General features: G+C 35.8%; 1 protein-coding gene across 1 annotated transcript in view; it reads left to right on the forward strand.

Moving 5' to 3' along the window:
* Positions 1-335: 335 nt before the first annotated feature.
* The window catches only part of LOC140136419 (phospholipid-transporting ATPase ABCA3-like), a 105,947-nt gene continuing 82,294 nt past the window's right edge, over positions 336-23,988 (forward strand). The window contains 6 exon segments of the mRNA XM_072158143.1: positions 336-354; positions 3,096-3,171; positions 17,600-17,673; positions 20,935-20,966; positions 22,744-22,872; positions 23,817-23,936. Of these exon segments, the coding sequence (XP_072014244.1) occupies positions 3,115-3,171; positions 17,600-17,673; positions 20,935-20,966; positions 22,744-22,872; positions 23,817-23,936 (412 nt within the window). The 5' untranslated portion in view covers positions 336-354; positions 3,096-3,114.

Consider the following 23,988-nt stretch of genomic DNA (forward strand, 5'->3'; position numbering starts at 1 on the left):
TTACGTGCTTTTCAATGGAGAAGTTATTTGGTGGTCTACGCCCTTATCAGGGCTGGATTACATAATCCATGTAATCGAGGGCGTAAACAAGGAAAAAAGGTCGTGCGACATTCCATTTTAATGCAGTGACAGTCAGTGACAGCACAACGGAAGCAATCCATGTGACTGTCACAGACTCACATGATAGCGTTGTAAAGGATGGTCAACAGGAGGATGAAGATGCCTTGGTGACCAATTTAATTTTCACGAAGACTGAGAGAAGGATATTATCCTGGATATCATCATACGGGATATCACTCAGTACACATCATTCATTGGTCTCTCAATGCTCTCTTGATTTGGATTCCTAATTTAGTAAGCTTAATTTTTGTTTGTACCGTAACAGTTTGAAAATAGTGTTGTATGTGCAGCCAGAGAAGATGAGAAGAAATTATCTTCTCTGGTGCAGCGCGGTAGGCTAATGAAATGAAATGATTAGTTTCCCGTCACATTTTTTTCAGTGAAATATAGAGGTCATGATTTCATTATTCATTATTTTTGGAAAATTTCATTAATTGTCAAAACTTTCATTTACATGATTTATATATGGCTATATTCAATATAATAAATATAAATTATAATTAGGTATGCCAGGTGAATTTAAATTTGCCATCAAACTGCATCATTTTATATAGAGTGTGAAAAATTAATATTTTTTAAATTTAGGGGGTCATTCACCCCCGATCGGGGGTTAACGCTATCCCTGCACCTGACCCAAATATATCTTGGATACAGCTAAGCTTCACTGCACAGTCGCATCAGAAATGCTAGCGTTGACCAGGGGTAAACCGATATCGATCACTCCACCGCTTTGCCCAAGCGGCAGCATCGCTAGGAGTTCGATTCAAGTCAACTCTGGAGTGGTGTCGCTCTGACGTATGAGATCATGATTCATGATACGATTTTTGGCGATGCTGAGTGACAACATTTGCTTTCATAGTCATGCAAGCGGCATGATGAAGCTTCATGCTGCTCAGCCGCAAGTTGGCTATCCACATTTAGCGGTTAGTGTTTTTTGATAGCCACATTTAGCGGTTAGTGGTTTTTTGGATAGCCACATTTAGCGGTTAGTGGTTTTTTTGCCCCGTAACCAGCCCCATACCTCATCCAGCTATTATACTTATCAAAATACGAGTTTCAATATTCTTTGGGGACAAATATTTATTACATTTGATAGTTGAACCCCATAGTTTATAGCTATGGTGCAAAAACCGCTGTAGGTTTGAAAATGGCCATGCGTCGTGAACTCGCCGACTTTGCATCACACCTTGATTTTTCTGTCATGATGCACCTTTTTGGTATAAATTGTCATATCTGGAAATCTATACACCCTATGATAGTAAAAGTATACATTTTGGAAAGCTATTGGTCCAAGGAATCTAAAAATGGAATCAGAATTAGTGTAGGGTATATGTGAAAAGAAGTAATGTAAAAAATGCAAGCCCATTTTATAATTTTGATGAAGCTTACTTGGGGTACTGGTTTTCATTCATGTGTACCCTACATCAATTCTTAATGCAGTTTTGAAAAGTTCAGACCATTAGCTTTCTGATGATATAGGGCTTTATGATAGTAAACCAATGTGTATTTCAGAAAATGGCCGGTGGAATTTTATACCGATTCAACCCATCAGTCTAGTACATTTTGAAAAATATTTTCTTAGGGTAACACCCTACACTAATTTCAAGTGCATTTTTGGATTCCTTGAGCCAAGAGCTTTCCAAAAATGTATACTTTTGCTATCCTAGGGGGTATACTTTTAAAAATACAGCGATGGTAATCTCTAGCAGTATATTGCGCTTGAAATTTGGGTTTACTGTGTAGAGAATAGGGATGAATTTGTATGTCATGTGACTTACCTGTGACTAACAGTCCTCTAGCTCATTTTCTTTTAAGAAAGTTAAGGTATTTAAATCTTTACATGGACAATTAAGCTATCTTTTGATACCAAATTTATAGTAATAAGGACACATTTGAAATGCATAATGAACAATTTTACAATAATATTGTGTGCACTTAAAATACAAACTACCCATAGAGTTTGTACATGAGTGCACCGCTGCCACATGCACCGCTGCCACCACCACCCCTGACTTGGTCAATTGGATTGGGTGCCATTCTGCCAATGTTCAAGATATCTTAATGAAACTGTCCATAGTTACTAATCAATATCTTAGCCTTCATTTGATACCAAATTTACTGTCATAGCTATATTTCTTCCAAAGATACACTCAAAAAACAAAATGATCACAGTGAAAAGTGTGACGCCACCACCCTTTTTGGGTGTTGAGGTCAAAACACATGGCCAAAGAGGTTGCTATTTTGTATTTATTCCAAATTATAACAATTGAATGTAAAATGAAATGAAGCTCTGACACACGTATACATGTACATGTGCTAGGCTTTGAAAGATTTGCATCATCAGGGCATATTGCGGACCAGATGCCTGAACGGTTTTGGTATTATTATTGAAAGGGTGATATTCGATCCCCTTACCCAAGTTATCGTGCCCCCAGGCTCTGGGTTCGGTAGATTTTGAAAGCAAAATTATGAATTTATCTTTTCTTATCTTGGCTCTTCTTTTATGTCCAAAACTCTTGTATTTGTTGTTTGATGTTGCCATTTTTGACAACTTCTAACTTTCGGTAATAAGCCCAAAATGAATCAATAAAATTGTGTATGAGATTGGTTAAACAAAGTTTACCAGTTTACTATACCGATCCTGATGAATCTGTTCAATCGTGTATGAGATATTTAGCCATGATGGCAACAATTTATAACATAATTGGCCACTTCTGAAGTGTGCATTTATGTCGATATTTTCCGAATTAAGTTAACTTGTGAAGATAGAGTGTGTTTTTAATATATATGTTTACTCTACGTACATGTATCAGTTTGCTTTTTTACTGGCAGATATAGTGCATGTACAATTTGAAAATCTTTCTGCAGTTTTGAGCATTTTAATAGTTTGCAGTGTACATTGTACATGTATAGTTATTTTATTTATTTTCAAAACTATATACCAGCATTTTCAAATCAATTGTTTTCTTTTACAGATCGAGTTAAGAAAATATAATGGGGTGGAGACTTAGACAGTTTAAGCTACTTCTGTGGAAGAATTTTGTTCTCCAGGTAAGTTTGGATGTAAACCATATTAATTTCGTATGGCCCACAGGTTTAACTTGAAAACACCATTTTTCCTGAGGACCGCTAATATGGTAGCCAGACGTGGTCTAATTCTGATATAATATTGGATGGCTGAGCGTGATACCATAACATATCGGATGAGTCATAAAAATATCGTACGAGCCAACGGCGAGTTCGATATTTGTATGACGAATTCTAATAACTCCTAATAACCCTGAAAGCATAATAATGCATAAAACCGGGCCATGTTATTTCTATAGATCTGCTGCGCATTCAAATTGCATTGTATTGCATCGTAATTTCATTTGTGTCCATGCTAATTATGTTTACACAACATAAACTCACATGTTTTCAAGCAAATTTGCCGATAATAGGTGATCAAAAGCGATCGGAATGTTACAAAAGTACAGATCGCATTCAGCTTACTTCATATGAGATGATCTTGGAAAAATACAGCATAATTTGTCATGGTGCTTGCCGAATGCCATGCAGTAAAATACTAAAATGTTGCGGCAATTCATGATTGACAACTAAAAATCGGCATGCAGTTCGTATCCTCCGCTGTCAATTTCTTAACCACTCACTAGTCCTCACAAAAGCATTGTGTTGAGGCAAATTGCAATAAGTACAATGAAATAATGAGTAGGGCGGGCTCCGGGGCAGGTTTCTTCTTCGTCTTACGTAACAATATTGTTCTCCAAAAAAAACCGGAAGCTTGTTGTCTGGCGCTCTAGCTGAAATACAGCAAGATAATGTAAGATAGTAAATGTAAACCTGTATTTTAGCTATCTCGAGCTAATGGTAGCCCTTGGAGGTACTATGTAATTATGTAACATTTTGTTTTAACTCAGTCCTTCCAAAGACGGTCCAACACATTAAGGCACCTCCGACAAAACCTCCCTTTATCATATTTTCAGGAATTTTTTTTTAAATCCCCGCAAGGTCCAAAACCCAGGCGGGTGGTGGACAAACAAATAATTAATTTTAAGTGGCCTTGCCCAGCATAACAATACATTGTACAACTGGAATAGCCAAATTTACCACTACATATGAATCTATATCAATGTTTTATTTATATATATTTAATTAATCATTACAAATATTATGCCAAAAATCACCACATGTATATCAAGTTAAAAAAAATAACAAAATTTATTTTAAAAGATCATTTATTAGGCTTCATTAAAAATAAAATATGTTTCTCATCCCCTACCTATTTCTTTTTTGAGGTCACTTCAATTTTATTTTTATAATCAGTTATAACTTTTGAAAAAAATATGTCTAGGAAATTTAGATGCTTTCTATAGCCTTGCTAATAAACAAGAAACACTTTTGGAAGGGTTTGGGATTATTAGAGGGGCCTACATTTTGTAGCTACCATGACAATAAAATTTAAAAAAAGGCCACCTCCTTTTTTCAGGCAGTATGTGTGTGCAAAATACAGGGCCAAATATTTTTTTTATAAAACCCAGACGAGAAACATATCTTTATTTGTATTCAGCTTTAGAGAAATTTATTTTAGCAAACATACACTATGCTTTACGTGTTGAATGAGGAAATGAATAATGAAAATAAATCTGTCCATATAATACCTTATGTACTATTCCTGGAACATGTGGACTTACTACCTGTACTTTCATAAGCACATCTATTGTGTGTGTTAAATCATGCATCGTTGTATCTGTGTGAATTTGACTTTGTGAGCTCAACTGAAATTGAATTATTGTTTTCATACAGTCCAGGTAGCTATCATGGAATTTTAAGTGTGTATATTGGCCAACTAAAATCATTACAAAAGAGATTTAGGATCCAAAATGGGGCATCTATTATGATAATGATCAAATTGGATGCATTACGCCCAATATTATTTGGTCTTCCTATGAATTTTTAATTGTTGGACTCGACTACGTCTCGTCCAATATTTTAAAACTAATAGCTCGACCAATAAATACGGGCTCAATCGATCCAATTTTATATCAAATTTTAATTTTGTTTATTTTTTATTTTTCATTCAAAATGTTGAAATAATATTACCGTATTCATTCCATTAACTGCCCAGGGCGCTTAACAAAGTCATTTTGGGTGGGCACTTATATTTTATATTGTTTACATAATATACAATGTAAAAAATGGCCCAGAATATGGACTTTGTGTGTAGAGCCCTGTGTTTGATACACAAGTAGTTGCATGCATGGATTCTGTGTAATAATGCTGGGTGGGTGTTTATAGGGGCATGGGCGATTAATGGAATGTATACGGTAGTAATAACTGCCGAGAAGTGTTCCTGTCCATTTTCAGCTGAAATAACAACAATGTAAACATGGTAGAGTGAAAGCACAAAATCCCACTGGTTATTTTGGCCATTTAACATGCAGTTCTATGGGAGGATTTAAAGTCATAAATTTCATGAATTTATGACTTTATGTCGAACTTTGCTCTGTTGACCTACAAAGATAACAAATTTGGCCGGTGTAAGTTGGGACATGTGTAAATATTACAAATATGCAAAAAAATCAGGTTTGAAAAAAATTAACCAATTTCATAATAAAAGATCATACATCATGGCTTTTAAAACAATCTGTTTCCAATAAAAGAGTTGTATGGCTCCAGCGGTTTTAATATGAAAAACATGTAAAGCAATATTACCCATAGTAAGTATATAGGTGATGGTTTACCACTTTTTCCTAGTTTTTGTTCACACCATTTTTAAAAATGAAACACATCTCGGGGGCTAAATTGTACAGTTGTAAAATGAGAAAAATATAAGCTTTCTTCTGACACCAAAATGTTAGTTTTTGGGCTCCACACATGTGGGGTTTACATTACATGTATGTTATCATCCAAATGGTTGCTTAGTTGTTTCTTTAGTTTGGCTGTCTGTCTGCCTGTTTGTTTCTTTGTTTAGCTGTCTGGGCAGAAGCAAATTCATTAATACACTGAGCAGCTCCAACACAATAAACGATCAACTTCATTATTATGTTTTCAGGGTTATTAGGAGTTAAGAAAACCTAATAATGATAATATTGGATGGCTTATTTCGCATGATACCATAACATATCGGATTCGTCATACAAATATCGAACTCGCCGTTGGCTCGTCCGATATTGCATCTTTTATTTGTATTTACAAACCTTTGTTATATACACACCTTTGTGTGGGGGCCACCTTAATAACGAACTGTGTAATTTGAAATGAGGAAAAATGGGGGATATATGTGACTGATGGGCTGTCGATCTGGTCAATTGATGTACATCTATTCTCTGTCGAAGTAATCGGATTAACTATACCATAGCAATAGGTTTAAACAATTTTTGAATATATTGCGCTGCACTATTCACGTGGTACCTCTGCATTGAACCATAGATGTCAAAGAGCAGGGATAAAGACCTGGATTGTAATTCTATAGAATATTCATATCATAGCATTGTATTCAATCTATGATTGCAGACATACACAGGTGATGAGTGCATTCAGTGCAACCTGCTTGTAGTGCAGGGCGATATATTCAAAAATTGTTTGAACCTATTGCTATAGTACCGGTAGTACATCTGATTATTGCATCACTTGTAGCGTGTTTCTATTGAGCATCCGGAATTTTTCCAGTGAAATTGTTAACCGGGTAATAGCGGAGAATGACGGCTAACGGTCAATTTCTATTGGGGACTGTTATCCGGAAAATGCAAGCAGCCGTGGCCCGATTGTCACACTTCGTGACTTTGCCGGAGAAAGGTCATCTCAGGTCATTGCAAGTCTTGTTGGTTGACGATGGCGATCGTAACTTGTTCACTTTTAATGGGAATTTTAACATGTTATTTCTACCTTCAAATGAATCTTGGAAGATAAATCCGCCTATGCTACACCGAAAAGATTAGCCTAGCCTACAAATTACAAAACATGTTGTATTATTGAAGTTGTATGCGGGAATGCCCGGGCTTAATATCGCCTACACACACTCTACACCGCGCTGCAATCACTGAACATGCTGAAATCTTCTCGGGCCCCTTAGGCCTATTCCTTCAGCTGTCCACACGAAAAGAGGATTTTCAGCCATGATTTCTGATATATTAATAATCTATACCTTAATTTATGCCTCTTTTAACAATGTTTAAAATATATTTTACTCTGCATGAAAGTTGCAAACACATACAGCTGATGAAATGGTAAACAAAACAGAACACACGTTGCGATCATGTGACCGTGTCGATTTTCGGTTTCTCTCCTGTAAGCGCAGTCTGTCGGAACGATGTCAGTTTACATTGGCGTTATCCAGATCATTTCTCCGCCATTATCCTACTAAAAGTAGGATAAATTCCCCGGAAAACTCTCGCCGCTATTATCCGGAGAATAGCGGAGAAGGTCAGTTTCTATTGGGCACAGTTAATCTCTTAACCGGTTTTTATCCGGATAATGGCCCCAATAGAAACACGCTATTGGAGAGTGAATACACAATTATTCAGTTTTATGCAAGTGAGGTAATGTATAAAGCACAGCTAGATTGCTCATAGAATCATTCAGATAGAAGGTGCACATTGATGATAAAATTGAGGTACATTTGAAATGACCAAAAAAATTAAACATTGCCACAAAAATTGTACCTCATTAAAATCAGAATCAGAATACTACAAGTTTATTATCATACATATTTGTGATTTGAAAGTTACTTTCCAATCCATTACTATTACTATCAGATATTGTGTGGTAGATATCAGGATTATCTGGTTTATTATATTTGTTTTCCAGCTTTTGTTATCTGTGTATTTACAATTGATACTGTTTACTCATCACTATACAGATAACTTTATCACAAGTTATTAAACAAGTATAAGGCACGCGTGGTTGTTGTAGTGGCTCTGATCGGAGTAGTGTAACGGGACCGAGCTTGCCCCTATACTTTTGTAAGCGACTGATGGAGAAGACTAGTCTTATAAACATACAAGTGGTAGCGTAGTATCAAAGACTAGAATTCTCCCCAAGATATGTTAAACCAGTGATGCAAGAAAGGAGTAGGCTAACAGGTAAAAATGAGACTTGACAATTCTGTTTTATATTTGCTTCTTTTGTTAAATCTTGTATTGTTATTTTGCTTTCATATTTGTCTTATCACATCACAATTCATAAAATACAAGTAAACACTGGTAAATACACAATCTCTGTTGTTGATCATGACGATATTTCCTTATTTATCTCTTTTACATCCAAATAAATTACTAATAAATGCTGCCGAAAAGTATATACTATCTGCTTGAATAATCGAGAAGCATAAAAATACAATTTAATCAACAGAATCTCTCATACACATGACATAGTCATAGGCTAGGCCAAGGCCTACTTCAGAGTAACCATGCCTATACACCAAATACGAGCTTGCCATGCCGTAATGCACAAAACACAGTGCCTTTTCATTGGACTTTGGGGATATTTCACGCCCAAGCTTGTGTCCAAGCTGCAATTGGACTTTGGGGATATTTCACCAAGCTTGTGTCCAAGCTGCAATTGGACTTTGGGGATATTTCACGCCCAAGCTTGTGTCCAAGCTGCATGCAGTGTTTTGAGCCTAGCCTAGATCAAAGTCCGGCTGTTGCATGGCCCTTGCATGCACGGGTGGGAAGGAGCCCACCCGACAAAATGAAATTTCTTGCGTCGTACATGGCCTTTTATACTCTCCTGAACGCGTTCATGGAACCTTTTGGCGGCTGCGTTCAAAGCGTAAGCTCCGTTACTATGGATATCGCGCAGTCACTCCGTGTCAGGCGCTCAATTTCGAACGCCGTTACAGAAATTTAATAACTAGAACAACTGTAAGTTTTTAAATCAGAAATTAAACTGATGACCCCATTTTTGACCATGTAAAACATAAAAATATTCAAAAATATCTTAAAATTCTACATCCTTAAACAATTACATCTTAAATAATCCAAAGTTTGATCAACAAAAGTCGTTTTTAAAGAAATTTACAATTTTTAGGAAAACTTGTTTACGTACATCAGACGACTGATGGCCGGGGAATTTCAAAATGACAAATCCAAAATTCTGTAAACACACAAGAAAAACCTGAATTTTGTCCTGAATATGTACTCTCAGACGGTATGTAATACCTTATTTTGTTCCTGGCAAAATTATTTACACAATATTATAAGATCTCTGTACAATATAAGCTAATATAGCGGAAATAGTGAAATTTGAGGCCAATTTCACACGCACGATACGGCACGATATGACAAATTTTCTCTGCCGTATTTTCAACACTCGACATCTCTCGGACGACCGGACTGGTCATCAAATACAAATATTTACAAAAATATACCTTGTGCAGAGCCCTGCAATCATTTTTAAATGTATAATAACTATCAAAAACTACCACGAACACGTGAGCATCGTGACTTTTCTCTAAATATGAATTTGACAAGAGCTAAATTTTCGTATTTCTGCAATAGACAAACACACAGGAGGTAAGCTTAAAAACAGGCCAAAAATCTGAAATCGCATTTTGGCTCTCCGTTTCAGTAGTAGGGTGAACAATGGTTGGAGCAAGTTTATTGAAGTTATGCCACCCTTGCTTTGGATGATTTAATTACTCTTGCTAAATAGCAGGAGTATCTAGGTATGAGTATTTATTTGGTCGGAGTAGCTGTAGCTGACTGTGTGAATGATGTTACCCTGGGCATAAATTGGGGAGGTTGCCCCTCTCCTTGACTCTGGGATGAAAGACTTGAAAATGGAGAAAAATAATGAAAAACAAACATTTTGTAATTTCCACTTTTCAAAATTCACACATTTTTAACAGAGATTAAATCAGCCAGCATCCTATAAATTTTTCGTAATATTTTTCAATTTTCTTTCAAATTAACTGTGAATGATCCTAGCACTTAAGAATAGGTCCAGTGGAGCGTGGCCGAGCGGTTAAGGCATTGGAATGTGATATCCAAGGGTCCCGAGTTCGAAATCTGAGTGGGTCCACTTGAGCTCGACTGGCTCTTTGTGTCCTTGAGCAAGCCACTTTAGTCTACTTGCTTAGTGCTTCGGATATCGGATCGTATCGGATATATCGGCCGATATTGCAACATCAATATCGGATATTGGATCGGTAGACAAATGCCATATCGGTTGAGCCCTAATTTTTATCCACATGAAAATACAAATTTGATTTTATTAAAGATGCCTATAAAGAATTTTTATGAAATGATGTTTATATAATATATCATAAATTTTGATATTGGCAAACAAAATTATACTGGTTTCTTTTCAGTTTGAAGGGCTTTTACTATGCAAATTAGCTCATTTACATGGTACCATTTTTAGAATTTTGCTATCTACTGCTGATAGCTATGACAAAATTACAGTTAACTAATTTTATGATTTGCCATTTCAATCTCTTTTAAAAATAAGAACAAGCAAGCATGAAGATAATAATAAGTATTAGCCCTACAATAATATGAAGGATAAAAAGAGGAAAAATAATAATCAAAACAAAGGCAACAAACGGATTCGAACCTGTGATTCCAATAGCCTATAGAACACAAGTCAGTGACTTTACCACTGAGCTAAGAAGTGAATGAATATGTATCCATTTCTAATGTATTAATGTTAATTTAAAATTGTGCAATGCATATTTCCTGTGATGTGGGGTGGGGGTACTCAATGTACTTAGAAATAGTTATATACCGGTAATGAAGAAAACACTTAAACATGTTAAATGTCAGGTTACATGTATATCAAGTTTATAAAACATTTTAATTCCATTCAGGAACATTTTTGAAAACCTGATGTAAAGCATTCTAACATAATATTATTAAGTGATTACAGAATATGTTGCTAAATGTTTCCCCAAATAGATTTGTGCACTAAAAACAGGTGATTTAATTGTCATTCAAACACAATCTACATGTATCTGCCATTTCTATTATTATGCCATTCTGGTTTGGTTGGTTTATTCGATAGGGGTCTATATATAATAGTGCAAATAATAGTGTACCAACCTAATATATCTATGTCCTAGCCTCATAGTAGCATTTAAGGTGGTACGAAAGGCAAAATCAAGTTCCTCTGATTGAGATTAAAATAGACTTGTTGCAGAGAGATATGCAAAATAATCTTAATTCTAAAATTTGAGCCATATCGGACAAACGGTTTTTGAGATATTGCTGTTGAAAGATTCTTTGTATTCTATTGTTTTTGCCAATATATTGATGAAGTTAATGAAGAAAATTGGCAAAATGTGCTCATTAATATTAATTTTGCCAATATTTTCCCAATATTTTATGAATAAACCTTCATACTACTTTTACCTTTAAAATTTTGACCTGAAACTTTGCCAATGTGTCTCTATGACCTAAACCTTTAATATGTGATTTTCCCGCAAAGCTAATTTGCATATTTGCATAATTAATTAGCCTTAAGTATAATGCTAATTAATTATGCAAATATGCAAATTAGATGGGCGGGAAAATCACATGGTAATGTTTTAGGCCATAGAAACACATTGGCAAAGTTTCATGTCAAAATCATATAAAATAAAAAGTAGTATGAAGGTTTATTCATAAGATATTGGTATAATATTGGCAAATATGAATATTCATGAGCACATTTTGCCAATTTTCCTCATTAACTTCATCAATATATTGGCAAAAACAATAGAATACAAAGAAACTAAAAACATGCATATCTTGACAACCGTATGTCCATTTCCTTCAAACAAAAACTATTTTGCTCAGTGTATTTAGCTTAACTTATTCAATCTATTCAAATGGTTCTAAATTCAGTTTCTGTTTTCCAGAAACATCGTTTCGAACCCCCTTAAACATCAGTTACCCAATACCCATTGCACAGATGGAGTTGAGGTTGATGGCCTAATGGTCAACACAAACAAGAAATTGATGTAATCTTTATTTAAATTTTGTCAATGAAACCGATGAAATTATGTTAGGTCTATTTGAGACATTTCAGGTCAATTTTCTACCACGCCACGGGTCATATGTGCATTAAATAAACATTACAAATGTTTAGAGTTCCGCATAGTTCATAGGTCATGAGTTCGAATCCTCTGTTGATCTATTTAAAAAAATATTATTTTTACTTTTCCTCTCCTCTCGTACGATATGTATCCCTCTTTACACAAAATGTCCAACAGAAATGATAGCAATATGTTCTGTTTGATTTCTTTGTTTTTTTAGGTAGCATAATAATGTACTGCACTAAAATAGCATGCTGAATATATTTAGTATTTTATCCTTTGTCCACGACCTTCAATAAGTTGTTGAAGACGACTTTTTGTGGATGCAATTACGACCATGTAAATGTAGTGGGGGACACAATTTAGGGTTTATTATGAACACAATGCACCGATGTAGCGGTGGACACAATTCAGGGTTTCTTATGAATAGTACATGTATATGAACATAGAGATAAGGTATTTTATACCCAAAGATTGATATAAAATACCATCTCATGTGAGGAAGAGACTCTATTCACCAGTCTGTTTAAGCCCCTCCCTAAACCCTTCTGACTGTACATACTTTTTAAAACAATACACGTGTACAGGGAATTGACTAAGTGCATTTAAATTGAACATCAAAAGAACATGTAACAATAAGAAGTAAAAAATACAGAAAATAAAACAATCATGAAATTGCTGAAATTGAAAATCAAAAGAACCTATGTACACTTTATACTCAAGTCCTTTATTGTGCTATCTTCAGTAGACAGCATGTAATAATCATATTTGGTGTTATTTGACATCTTAATAGTTAACAGTACACATAGGCTGTAGGGTGTAAATGATATGAAAAAAGCTATATTCAGTATAGAGTACATGAACAGGGTAAGAGTATGTGAAAATTTCATGTGAATCAGACATTCCGTTCTAAAGATATAACGAAAATGTAATTTCAGATGATTTTTTTTACATCTCATCCAGACAATTCTGGCGTACATTTGTTGCCACACCAGCAAGTGCTGGTGTTAAAATCAAATTGCCAACACTAAATATGTGACAGTGCCGCATTATCAGTGTATAATAGTTGCAAATGCATGCAGATTAAATTTACACTCTTCCCTTCCCCACCCCCCATTTTTCAATGTTGGGAGACTGAAATGTAGACATGATGACGATGATGTCCAAATCAACATTGCAATAGGGGAGCGGGGAAGGATGTTGGCCAATAATGCTCTGGTGTAGCAACATTTTTCGCCAGGATTGTAGTAAACCGCTGTGCAGTGTTTTGTAATTCTCATGACCCTGCAACCAGAGGGGTTGCAGATAGTATATGACTATATTATATCATAGATCGTCAAAAAACGAGCTGATTTTTATGCTGCAAATAGAAATTTATTTCCCATAATACATATAGGTCATCAATTGACCTAATTAATAATAATAAATCAATCAATCAATTAATTACAATTGTTATCCGTTTACTCATCACATCAAGAGATTTTTGGCAGACCATTTTGAGAATTCACCACCCCGGGAGGTACACATAATTATTGCACAGCCCTTAATTAACATCAATCCCTAAATCAATTCAACAGACATTTTTCTCAGAAACATTAAAAAGTCACACCACATCTTTAATCATGTTTATGGCTTTTAGATTAGGTTTAAATGTCATCTTGGGAGTGGTACCAATTATATCACAAGCATATCTTGTACACCCTTCAGATGTATGTACAGTGAGATATACATATGAATAAGGTCATTAGGGCATCATAACCATGGCAACCTATACATCATGATTGATTGAGATGCAACTGGTAACACTTAATTTAGAGTCTTTTCCCCCTTCCAGATTTTTTTCCTTGAAGCTTTATGCCAAAACCCAATTTATAGAAATTTGAAAAATTGAAATTTCTAGCAATATTTAGATACAGTGACAGATCAATGTAAAAATGCTATTAACAATAAATCCATGTACATATAAATCATGGTGTGTATCATAATGCTAGCCATGAACATTGGGTTTACATGGATGCTACACAACTTCTAAAATAATCAATTGTGCCATTGCCTAGCATAAAATGTGACACAAAAGATGTGATGTAAAATACAGCTAGTTTCATTTAAAGGAAGGTGACATGATATGGAAAATCAAATTCTGTAAAAATTATGTATATTAACATAAAATGTTGTCCCTTTCAAACATTCATGCAAAAAGAACACATAAATGTTCCTTGTAAATGTGACTAATTCCTTACGGAATTACTGACATTTATACAGTGTGATACTGGTAGTCTACACTATTTTTATTTAATTCATGTGATAAATTGATATAAAATGAGAGATCCTGTTTTTCTCATTTTAAACATATTGAAATTAGGAGTTCCAAATCAGTGTATGTTCCGAAGATATCATCAAAATAAAAAATTCCTTTAAAAAGGAAATGGGCGTACCAAAGAAAGTGCGCATGATGTAGGGTATTATAAATGTTTGACATAAGTATTGGAAATAATAGTAGGAATGAGTGAACTGGGATAAACAAGCAAGCACGTGTAGTATTTTATGATTTTTGAAAGGGTTTTTAAGTGTGATTAAAACACATTTTTTTGTATATTGCAAACACACCCCTGTTTGTAAGTACATGTATCTGCACATAAGGACCCCATTTTGCATAGGCCTACTATATGAAAATGGGGATACAAATTGATAAAGATACCTTGAATCATGGTAGACCTATCTTACCAACACCCAACAACATGCTATGCAATTGTGATTTGTATTGAACCCCAACGTGGAGTTGTAAATGTATACATTATTTGCGCTGTCTTTGTTTAAGCGTGGATGTCTACGGTTGCAGGTGTGTCTAAGTTTGCATAGGCTTAGGAACCGAGGAAGGGACTTGTGGGGGCTTAGCCCCCTCAATAATTTTGGTCTAGGGGCTCAGGGCTACAAAAAGAAGAAAAGTTATGTAAGAATCCATAGGCCTACATATTATAGGCCTGCCTATAATATACTGCAGATGATAAGTTTTAATTATGCATGTAATCATGACAATTATTGCATTTAATTACTGTACAACACATATTGTAAGTTTGATACATAAGACAACATTTTTACAATGTTGTGCACATAATATTTGACGGGTTTTTTTTTTTTTTTTTGCACGGTCCTTATCTGAGAGGCTGGGACAAAATTAGTGTCTGATACTGCTGATTATGTCGGATAACCTGTCTGCCGCCCTCAAACAGTGGTACTTTCATTGGGCGAAAACGTGGACAAAAATCTGGCAATTGCACTGCCCGTTGTCATGGTTGTACTGTGCAAATATTACGGCCATAATATTTCTCTGCAAGGTCCGGTATGGGTCAACAGTGATTCTAGTATTTCCAATAATTATTACTTCTATCAAAAGATCACTGTGAGGTACGTGTCTAGCTTGTATGTAATGGATCGTTAATGTTATAGTGAGTAATTAGTATACAAATACTCCATCGGAACTGCATCGCACAATATCACTTGCGTCGTTTCAGACTACAAAAATTGTGACGAAAGTTTCATCTCATACTAAACGCCATTAAAGACCAAAAGTGACAATATAATGAGTGCGTACTCGCTGTGGCGAGTACGCCCAAAAACTGCATGTTGAATTAGGTACATGTATATCACAGTTAAGACTAATTCGCCAGGCTTTTGATGATTTCTCCGGAAATATTCCGATTTGAAATGCCTAATTTCAATATGTTAATGAGAAAAATATGAGCTTTCACCTGATACCAAAATCTCTATTTTGATGGGGTAAAGTGGGGGATGAGGCTGTCAATAAGTTAATAAAAACACAGGGTTTTTTTAGGTTTGTCAAATTCGACAGTTATATCATGCATGTTTATGTCTGCACTGCATGTCTTCAGATCTCTTACTGTCAAATTACTGTAAAGAAAGTGGTAAAACATGTGATTTTCATGTTGCTTTGATTTTAATTGACTTCGCGCAACTGCATTTTTTATACTCGGCTAGCAAAAGTAGCCACTGATTCCTTATTATAATTTTTTGCAGAATTCCTTTTACAAATTTAAAACATTATACTGTAGACTAACCATCCAACATGTATTATTTTCCACAACACTTCCTTTTAAATTGCACACGCTTGACGATGCGCGCATCTACGCAATGGTTAAAGCTAAAAGGAGCCTTGCAACAGATTATAATAGTCATGTACACCATGGATGTTACAGTTATGGGAGGACAATATGTTGCATGCGATTCAGCTGTCAACTATAGCATTTTAACCAAATACTTAAAATCTTCATGTAGTTGCATTTTTCAAACTGTATACTTTATTTTGATACACCCTGTATATTGATGTGATGATGGAAGTATCTGTTATAATGTAGATTAGTGTACTTCCATGACGTGATTTGCTTTACATTAGAAAATTGGATACATCCTTATTGTTACCATAGAAACCATTGCTGACTTATACAATTTTGTACAAATTCAGACGTCAGGACATAATTTACATATATATACCGTACCTATGTATCAACTACGTAAACCAGATCATTACTTGTAACATTTTAAAGATTCAGGAAAAGCTCCCCCCCCCCATCAAGGACCCTATTAGAAATAAGTTTATTATTTATGACTTTCATGGGTGATCCTGTTTTAAAACTACATTTTGTTTGGAATTTTATTTTTAAATGCATTTTTTATAATGTACTATATTGAAAAAAAGATATGTATAAAATTTTGTGCAATATTGTTATCTTTTTAAATGTTGATAATTTGAACCCCCACAACCCCACATTTCACACCCCATACTAATAACGACCTTTAAACAAGGACCTATACTTTTTTGTATTTAAAACCTTGGACCTTGCTCATTCAAAGCTGAGTTCCAATCCATGGACCCACTTGAATTTTTACTATCCAACTGAGACCTGCACCCTTCCCCCGCCAAACGAGACTGCATTTTTATGTTGTTTGCAAAAATTACATTTTTGCACTATTTTACTTTTATAACTACCATACTACAAAACTGTGGATATTCCCCTATTCTGAGTGCATCCTCATTTGTGTCAGTGAAAAATCAAGTCCTCATTTGGAGGTGATTACCATAATCTATGGTGATTACCCACACACCCCTACACATTAAATTTATATGTGACACGATCAAGAGAAATGAGTCGGATGTCGCCAATATTGATTTTTAGATATTAGTTACAAGTTTACAACTTTAACGTCTTCAGTTGTGCGTACTGCAAGTGCAAACAAGTATTACGCACTAGTACAGGCACAACAGGCTGTATACGCGCACCTCTACAAGCATGTTGCACGTTACCAATACTAATTGTGATGATCTAGAGTCGTCTTTGGCATGCTAGATGAGTAGACGACGCCCAAAATTGTGCAATTGTCCAATTAGATTATGTGTTTATGAACTAGACCACTCCCACTAACTAAGAATTTTGTGGTTTTTTTCAGTTTCGACGCCCAATAGGGACAACATTTGAAGTTTTGCTTCCATTTTTTTGTGCTTGTCTTCTACTAGTAGCAAGGTAAGGAATTCATATTGTGTACAAATTTAAGGCACATCTGTTTGAGAGAGAACAAGTTAAAGAGAAAAAGAGATATGGAGCAGGGATGCAAGGGACACATGCATGGAGCTACAAATGTAGAGAGAGAGAGAGAAAGTGTGGGGGAGAGCAAGAAAGATTTATACTTTCATATCACATAATTAACTGCCCCAATACAATCTGATGGTATATCTCTAATTTGAATTAAATGAGCTACAATGTATAATTGGACAATTTGTTAGCCCATGTGTAACTAGTTTATAAAAGTGCAAGATGAATTTCTGTATTGTAAATATTGTCAATTTTATAGTCTGGGTATAAGCTTGCTTTTCGTACTTCCGATGTCCATATAAACCCATCGATATACCGAAAGTCAAAATTTTCGGCCAAATTTAACACAAATTTTCTTACCAATCTTAGTAATTTAAGTTTTCACAACTTTTCCCCAAAATTTGGGGTAAATTTCAAAAAAATTTGGTTAATACAGTGAGGCAAAATTGGGCTATTTTCAGGAAAAAAATTGAGAAAATGTTGATAAAAAAAGACCCATCCATATACCAAAATTGGTCTAAAAAAGTGGTAATTGATATACCGAAAGGCCGAAAATGCTACCCATGTTTGCGGTGCAGGGACTCCATGTATGGTCATTTGTTCTGAGTACCGTGACCCCCATGGCTTTTTATATGCTCCAGTTGTCGGACTGCTGCCCATATTCGTCAACTCTTTGGGTTGGCGACTAAGAATGCTACGTGGAAAAAATGTGACGGACTTTGCAACAGAATTCTTGTGGCATAGAGCATGTGCAGTTGTGTCCAAATTGACCCTTTGACCGAGTTTGTTGTTTTTAGAACTTCAAAGCGATCTTGTCACAACGACGAGTACAACGATGTCTGCTGGTCAGTCGCGCTATGGCGCACAACCAAAGTCGCAGCGAATATTTTCAGAAGTCCATCACGATATGAAACTGTAAGTTATTCAGTCGTCACTACGAAGCATAACACAAGTACATGTGCAGTGTAGACGATTGATGGAGTTAGTCTACATGTACTCCGGTTGGACAGTTGGAGGTGTTTGGGAAATATACAAATGTATGTGCCATAGACTTGTCTAAACATCGTTTATAGACTGATGTACAATAGGATACCTAAAGTAAACATTACGTGAGCAGACTATTTGATCAAGTACATAACTACAGTATAACATCTATTTATACCAATTCAATTGCTAGGGTTGCCAACAGATTTCAGCCCAAACCGAAATGTGGGTCAAATCATTGAAAGTCGCCCAATTTTTCTCCTAGCCATTAGTTTGTATGGGACATAAAACTAGCTAAAGTTGCAGGTGCCAATGCCAAAAATTCACCCAATTTTTTTTCTTAAAGCCATAATGTACAATTTCCATGACATTTTTATTTTGTCATTCTTTACTCAAAATGCTGAGTAACTGTCAGCAGGAAAAGTTGTCCAAAAATGTCCATTTTTATAAGCCAAACTAGATATAAACAAAGTATAAGTGAAAGAAACCGCACTGGCTATATTAAGTATTTTGACCGTTTAAGGTGGAGTTCTATATGGGGACTTTTAAATGTCCAAATAAACATAAGGTCAAAATTGCCCTGCTGACATGACAAACACAGCAAATTTGACTGATTCCATTCAGGTGTAAGTTGGAACATGTGTAAACAATACAAATATGCCAAAATATCAGATTTGAAAAACAAATTACCAACTTCATATTATAAGATCATACATTATGGCTTTAACTCTTGGTTTCTATGGGACAGGAAATTGTTGAAACTTCAAAAGTTGCCCAGTTGGGCTACCAAATTGCGGGTTTGGCAACCCTGCCCATAGCTGTGATCATAAAAGGCTGATATAGATCAATAGTCTATATATTGAAGGTGTGTGACATCATTACATTGTCAGTTTAATAATGGATTCATTTTAAAATCAATTATTTTAGTTATATCTGTGTTACGATCACAAGACATATGACACATATCTTTGAACTGTCAATTAGCGTGTTTCTATTGAGTCCCCTGCATTTTACCGGTAAAACTGTTCGCCGTCAAATAGCGGTGAAAGGCGGATAACGGTCAGTTTCCATTGCACGTTGTTTACCGGTAAACACTTTCGATGAACAGCGTCAATTGACACACCTTTAAAGTTTGCGGTGAAAGGTCGTGCACTGGGGTCAATCCCGGCCAATCGCAAAGCATTGTGGATTTTAATATTGTAGTATTTTCTTAATTGTTTGGCTAAAAATGAGGTAGCAAACATCATGAACATGAGAAAAGAAGACTGAAGAATAATGTTTTTTTATTAGCGTTTTCATTCGTTCTCGTACATCAAATTACGCCATTGGGAAATCCCCTCAGTGATATCGGCGTGAGTACTCAGTATTGTTGCTTGGCATAAAAAAATAGGTCTTGGAATTTCATCTTTCACAGTTTAATTTCAGTTAATTCTTTTTAGCGAATAGTAACATCGACAACATAATATTAAATTCATGAAATCTTTCTAATTTTCTGAAGCACACACCGTGGATCCGAGTTGATTTCTATTTTTTTTCGCATGCACAGCTGGATTCATCCGCTGATGTTGTTGTTGTTGTTTTATTTCATGGCTTTTACTAGGGTCATAAATCATAACTCATGTTAAATATTTAGCATAATATGTATAATGCAGGGATAATGCATTATGAATATTTCTTCCATTTACTTAATTTATAGCAAGTGAGTCAAATATTTGTATGTGATTAGGTCTAAGAATTGTTGCGAACGGACTGGTATAAGCTACGAGCTCATGATGAGGCAGAGGTCAATTTCGCGAATCAACTTCCGTTTTCTTCCCTGTATGCGCATTCAATCGGAGCGGAGTGAGTTTCTATTGAGCGTTTATCGGTAAGCGCCCCCGCTATTTTCCTTCCTCAAGAAGGAAAGCGTTACCGGTAAAAACTTCGCCCCTGTTTACCGGTAAATAGCGGGGAAGGTCAGTTTCTATTGAGCAGAAATAATCCCTTTACGGTCTTTTTACCGGTAAACGGTCCCAATAGAAACACGCCTAATGTGATCGATCCTGCAACGGAATTTTGGTGGATGCAATCAGTTGCCTGTCATATCTTATTGCCTTGGGTAGTTTTCCTGATTTGTTAAAAAAAATTGAAATATACTAAATAAATAAGCATGTAAGGCCTTCATATTATTTGTGTTCAATTATCATATTTTGTCACTTTTTCTTTCAGAGTTTTAATAGATGTCGATAATAAATGTTATAGTAAGTATTATCTTTAAAGTTGTTAGCCCGGTTGTTAGTGTTTAATTAGGTTTAAAGAAGGCCAGACAGGGATGAAATTTTCAAAAAAGTCTCCCAAATGTTTGGCTTAACCATTGTCCTGTAAGACAGGAAAAGACAACAACAGCCCTCGAATTAACCCACGGCACCCATGGCATTTTGCCGTGGGTGCCCACCCCCACTGCCGTAATGCCCTCAAAATATGCCCTTTACCCAAGGCAGTCACTTGCCATGCCCTCTAATGAAGTTGCCGTCGGTGCCCCAGCCCTGCCCCTTCATTATAAAATCATCTATCTATGTTTGTGTGTGTTTTCTTCACTTTTGAGAAATTGCCTTGGTGCCCTTCTCAAATTTTCAACAGTTGCCATGATGCCCTCTTGAAATATTACAAACTGCCGTGCTGCCTTGCCTTTTCGGTGAAAATCCAAGGCAATTTTCAACTTGCCCTAAAAAAGTTGCCGTACCCCTTCAGATCCTTAATTCGAGGGCTGGACAACAAATTCCTATGACGATCCAATTTCCTTGTAACTATTGGCTTTTATGGGAGCGGAAACAATCAAAAAATGAATTGGGCTACTCAATGTACAAATCTACACGTACATGTAGAGGTAGCAGTGGTAAAGGATTCTCAAGTAGCCCAATTTTCAAGCTTTCAAAACAGTGCTCAATACCGGATATTTGGGCGGATTTATCTGACAGAAAAGCAATTGACTGAAAAACTTACTTAGAAGTTACAGACCGATCAATAAGTGGTCACATAACCCATTGGAATGGCAATTTGGAGCTTGACTCAAACACTGTAAAAATTGCGTCAAAATATTGCCACAGCCTAACACTGGTAAAAGTAGCCCAATTTTAGGCAAGTAGCGGCATGCTTTTTTGAGGAGCCTCAAACCCTTAAAATATTTCAGTTTTTTGAGCAGTTGGGAAAGGCATTACAGCCTTGAAGCTATAATATATGATTTCCATCCAATTTTAATTTGATTATTCTTCAAATGTTCTTTACTGAAAATGCTGAAATAGTATCAGTAATAACTGTCAGGACGTGCAGGAAAAGGTTACTGTCCATTTTAAGCCGAAATAATTAGGCAAAGTGAAAAAAACACCCAACTATTTTCATGGAGTTCCAACGGTGGGGGAGTTTTAATGTGTGAATATGAAATTATGTCAAAATTGCTCTGTTGACCTGACAAACACAATAAATTTAGCTAAATCCATTTGGGTGTAAGGGGTGGTGCAATAATTATGTGTACCCGGGTGGTGAATTCTCAAAATGGTCTGCCAAAAATCGCCCCCCCCTTTGGCCGTGCCAAAAATCTTTGCCCCCCCTTCGATGTGCCAAAAAATCTTTGCCCCCCTTTGACGCGTGCCTTAAATTGTCTTATCATATAATGCGAGCGCATCGAGCAGGACATTTTGCATATTTGAACGTGTTTGTAACGTTTTCCTATGCCTTTTAGGGCGTAATATAGAAACGGTGCCCAAAATATCTGCCAAAATTGCTTGCCCCCCTTTCGACCTGCCAAAAATCGCTTAACCCCCCCCTTTCGACCTGCCAAAAATGCTTGCCCCACCTTTTGGCCTGCCAAAAATCTTTGCCCCTATAATTCACCACCCGGGGTACACATAATTATTGCACCACCCCTAAGTTGTCATATAATGTGTAAACATGTGTTTTGCCAAAAAATCAGATTTGAAAAAAGAAGAAAATTTTTACCAATTTCATATTATAACATACTTTACTCCTATACCTTTTCAGCAACGTTTACACCGGGATTTGTGGACGAGACTGCATCATTTGATGATTTTGACCCAGAAGTAATACAATCATGTATTGTCAATCAAACAGACTGTCCTGGCCTTACTTATTTCCCACAAAACAACTTCAGTAAGTATAATGATTTTTAGGTGTGTGGTCCAAATCTAACATGTGTGGTACGTTCTACGGAGCCCATCACCAACACATTCTAATTGCAAGTTTTGAAAGAAGCTGCTTCAACAGTTTTGTCAATTTTACTGTGAAATTTGCTTTAAAATGAGTACAAATGGCAGTTGCTATGGAAACTGCCTTTATCTTTGAATTCTTCTAAATACAATGTAGCTTAAAATTATAAAGAAGCCAAGTTTCCACGGTGACCTTTTTGTCAGACCTATGGTTAAGAGGTCATAGGTCAAAAAAGGTAGACATTTCAAATTGCCTCTATGGAGCTCAAACTTAGTGGGTGAGTGGACCTTGGACTAACAAACAAAAGTTTCTACTGTGACTTTTTTGTCAGACCTACGGTTAAGAGATCATAGGTCAAAAAACGAAACAATTTCAAATTGCTCATATAATGGAGCTCAAACTTTGTGGGTGGGTGTAACTTTGGCCAAGGAAGCTCAGGATTGCGTTTGTTAGGTCATCCATGGTCAAAGGTTAGGTCAAATTTCAAATTGAGGTCAAATTGCAAAAAGCTGCAATTGAGCTCAGCTGTGAAGAAAGTGATCCTAGCCAAAGGACACACCCTGATTTTGAGATCTGCAAAAGCCAATAACCATGTATCCGCCTAGTATCAATAATATGAAGTGTACACAAACTAGCTTTGTAACACACAAAGTTCCTATAAAATATGAAAAAGGGTAATTTTGGGGCAAAATGCCCCAAATCACTAAAACATGCAATTTATGCCCACTTGTGAATTTCAAGAGGTCAAAAACTATAGGTCACAGAAAAATGTTGTGGTTGACCTTTGTGAGCCATACATCGTTACATGGTGCATGATCACTGTAAACTCTATAACTGAAACAATTCCTGTAACATTGAATATTGAAAACGTCTCACTTTATTTTCAGCTCGAGCGCTTATACAGGTAGCAGCATCACAGATCCCTATTGGTGTATCAGACACTGTGTTTGCTTCAGAAGATGAAATGGCCAAGACGGCATCAGAAAACCAGAACGAATATTATGGAGGTAAAGATTATTAGTTATTAGGTTCAGTGTCGGTATGGTATGGGAAATTATT

The sequence above is a fragment of the Amphiura filiformis genome, chromosome 16 (assembly GCF_039555335.1).
Source record: "Amphiura filiformis chromosome 16, Afil_fr2py, whole genome shotgun sequence".
Taxonomy (NCBI): Eukaryota; Metazoa; Echinodermata; class Ophiuroidea; order Amphilepidida; family Amphiuridae; genus Amphiura; species Amphiura filiformis.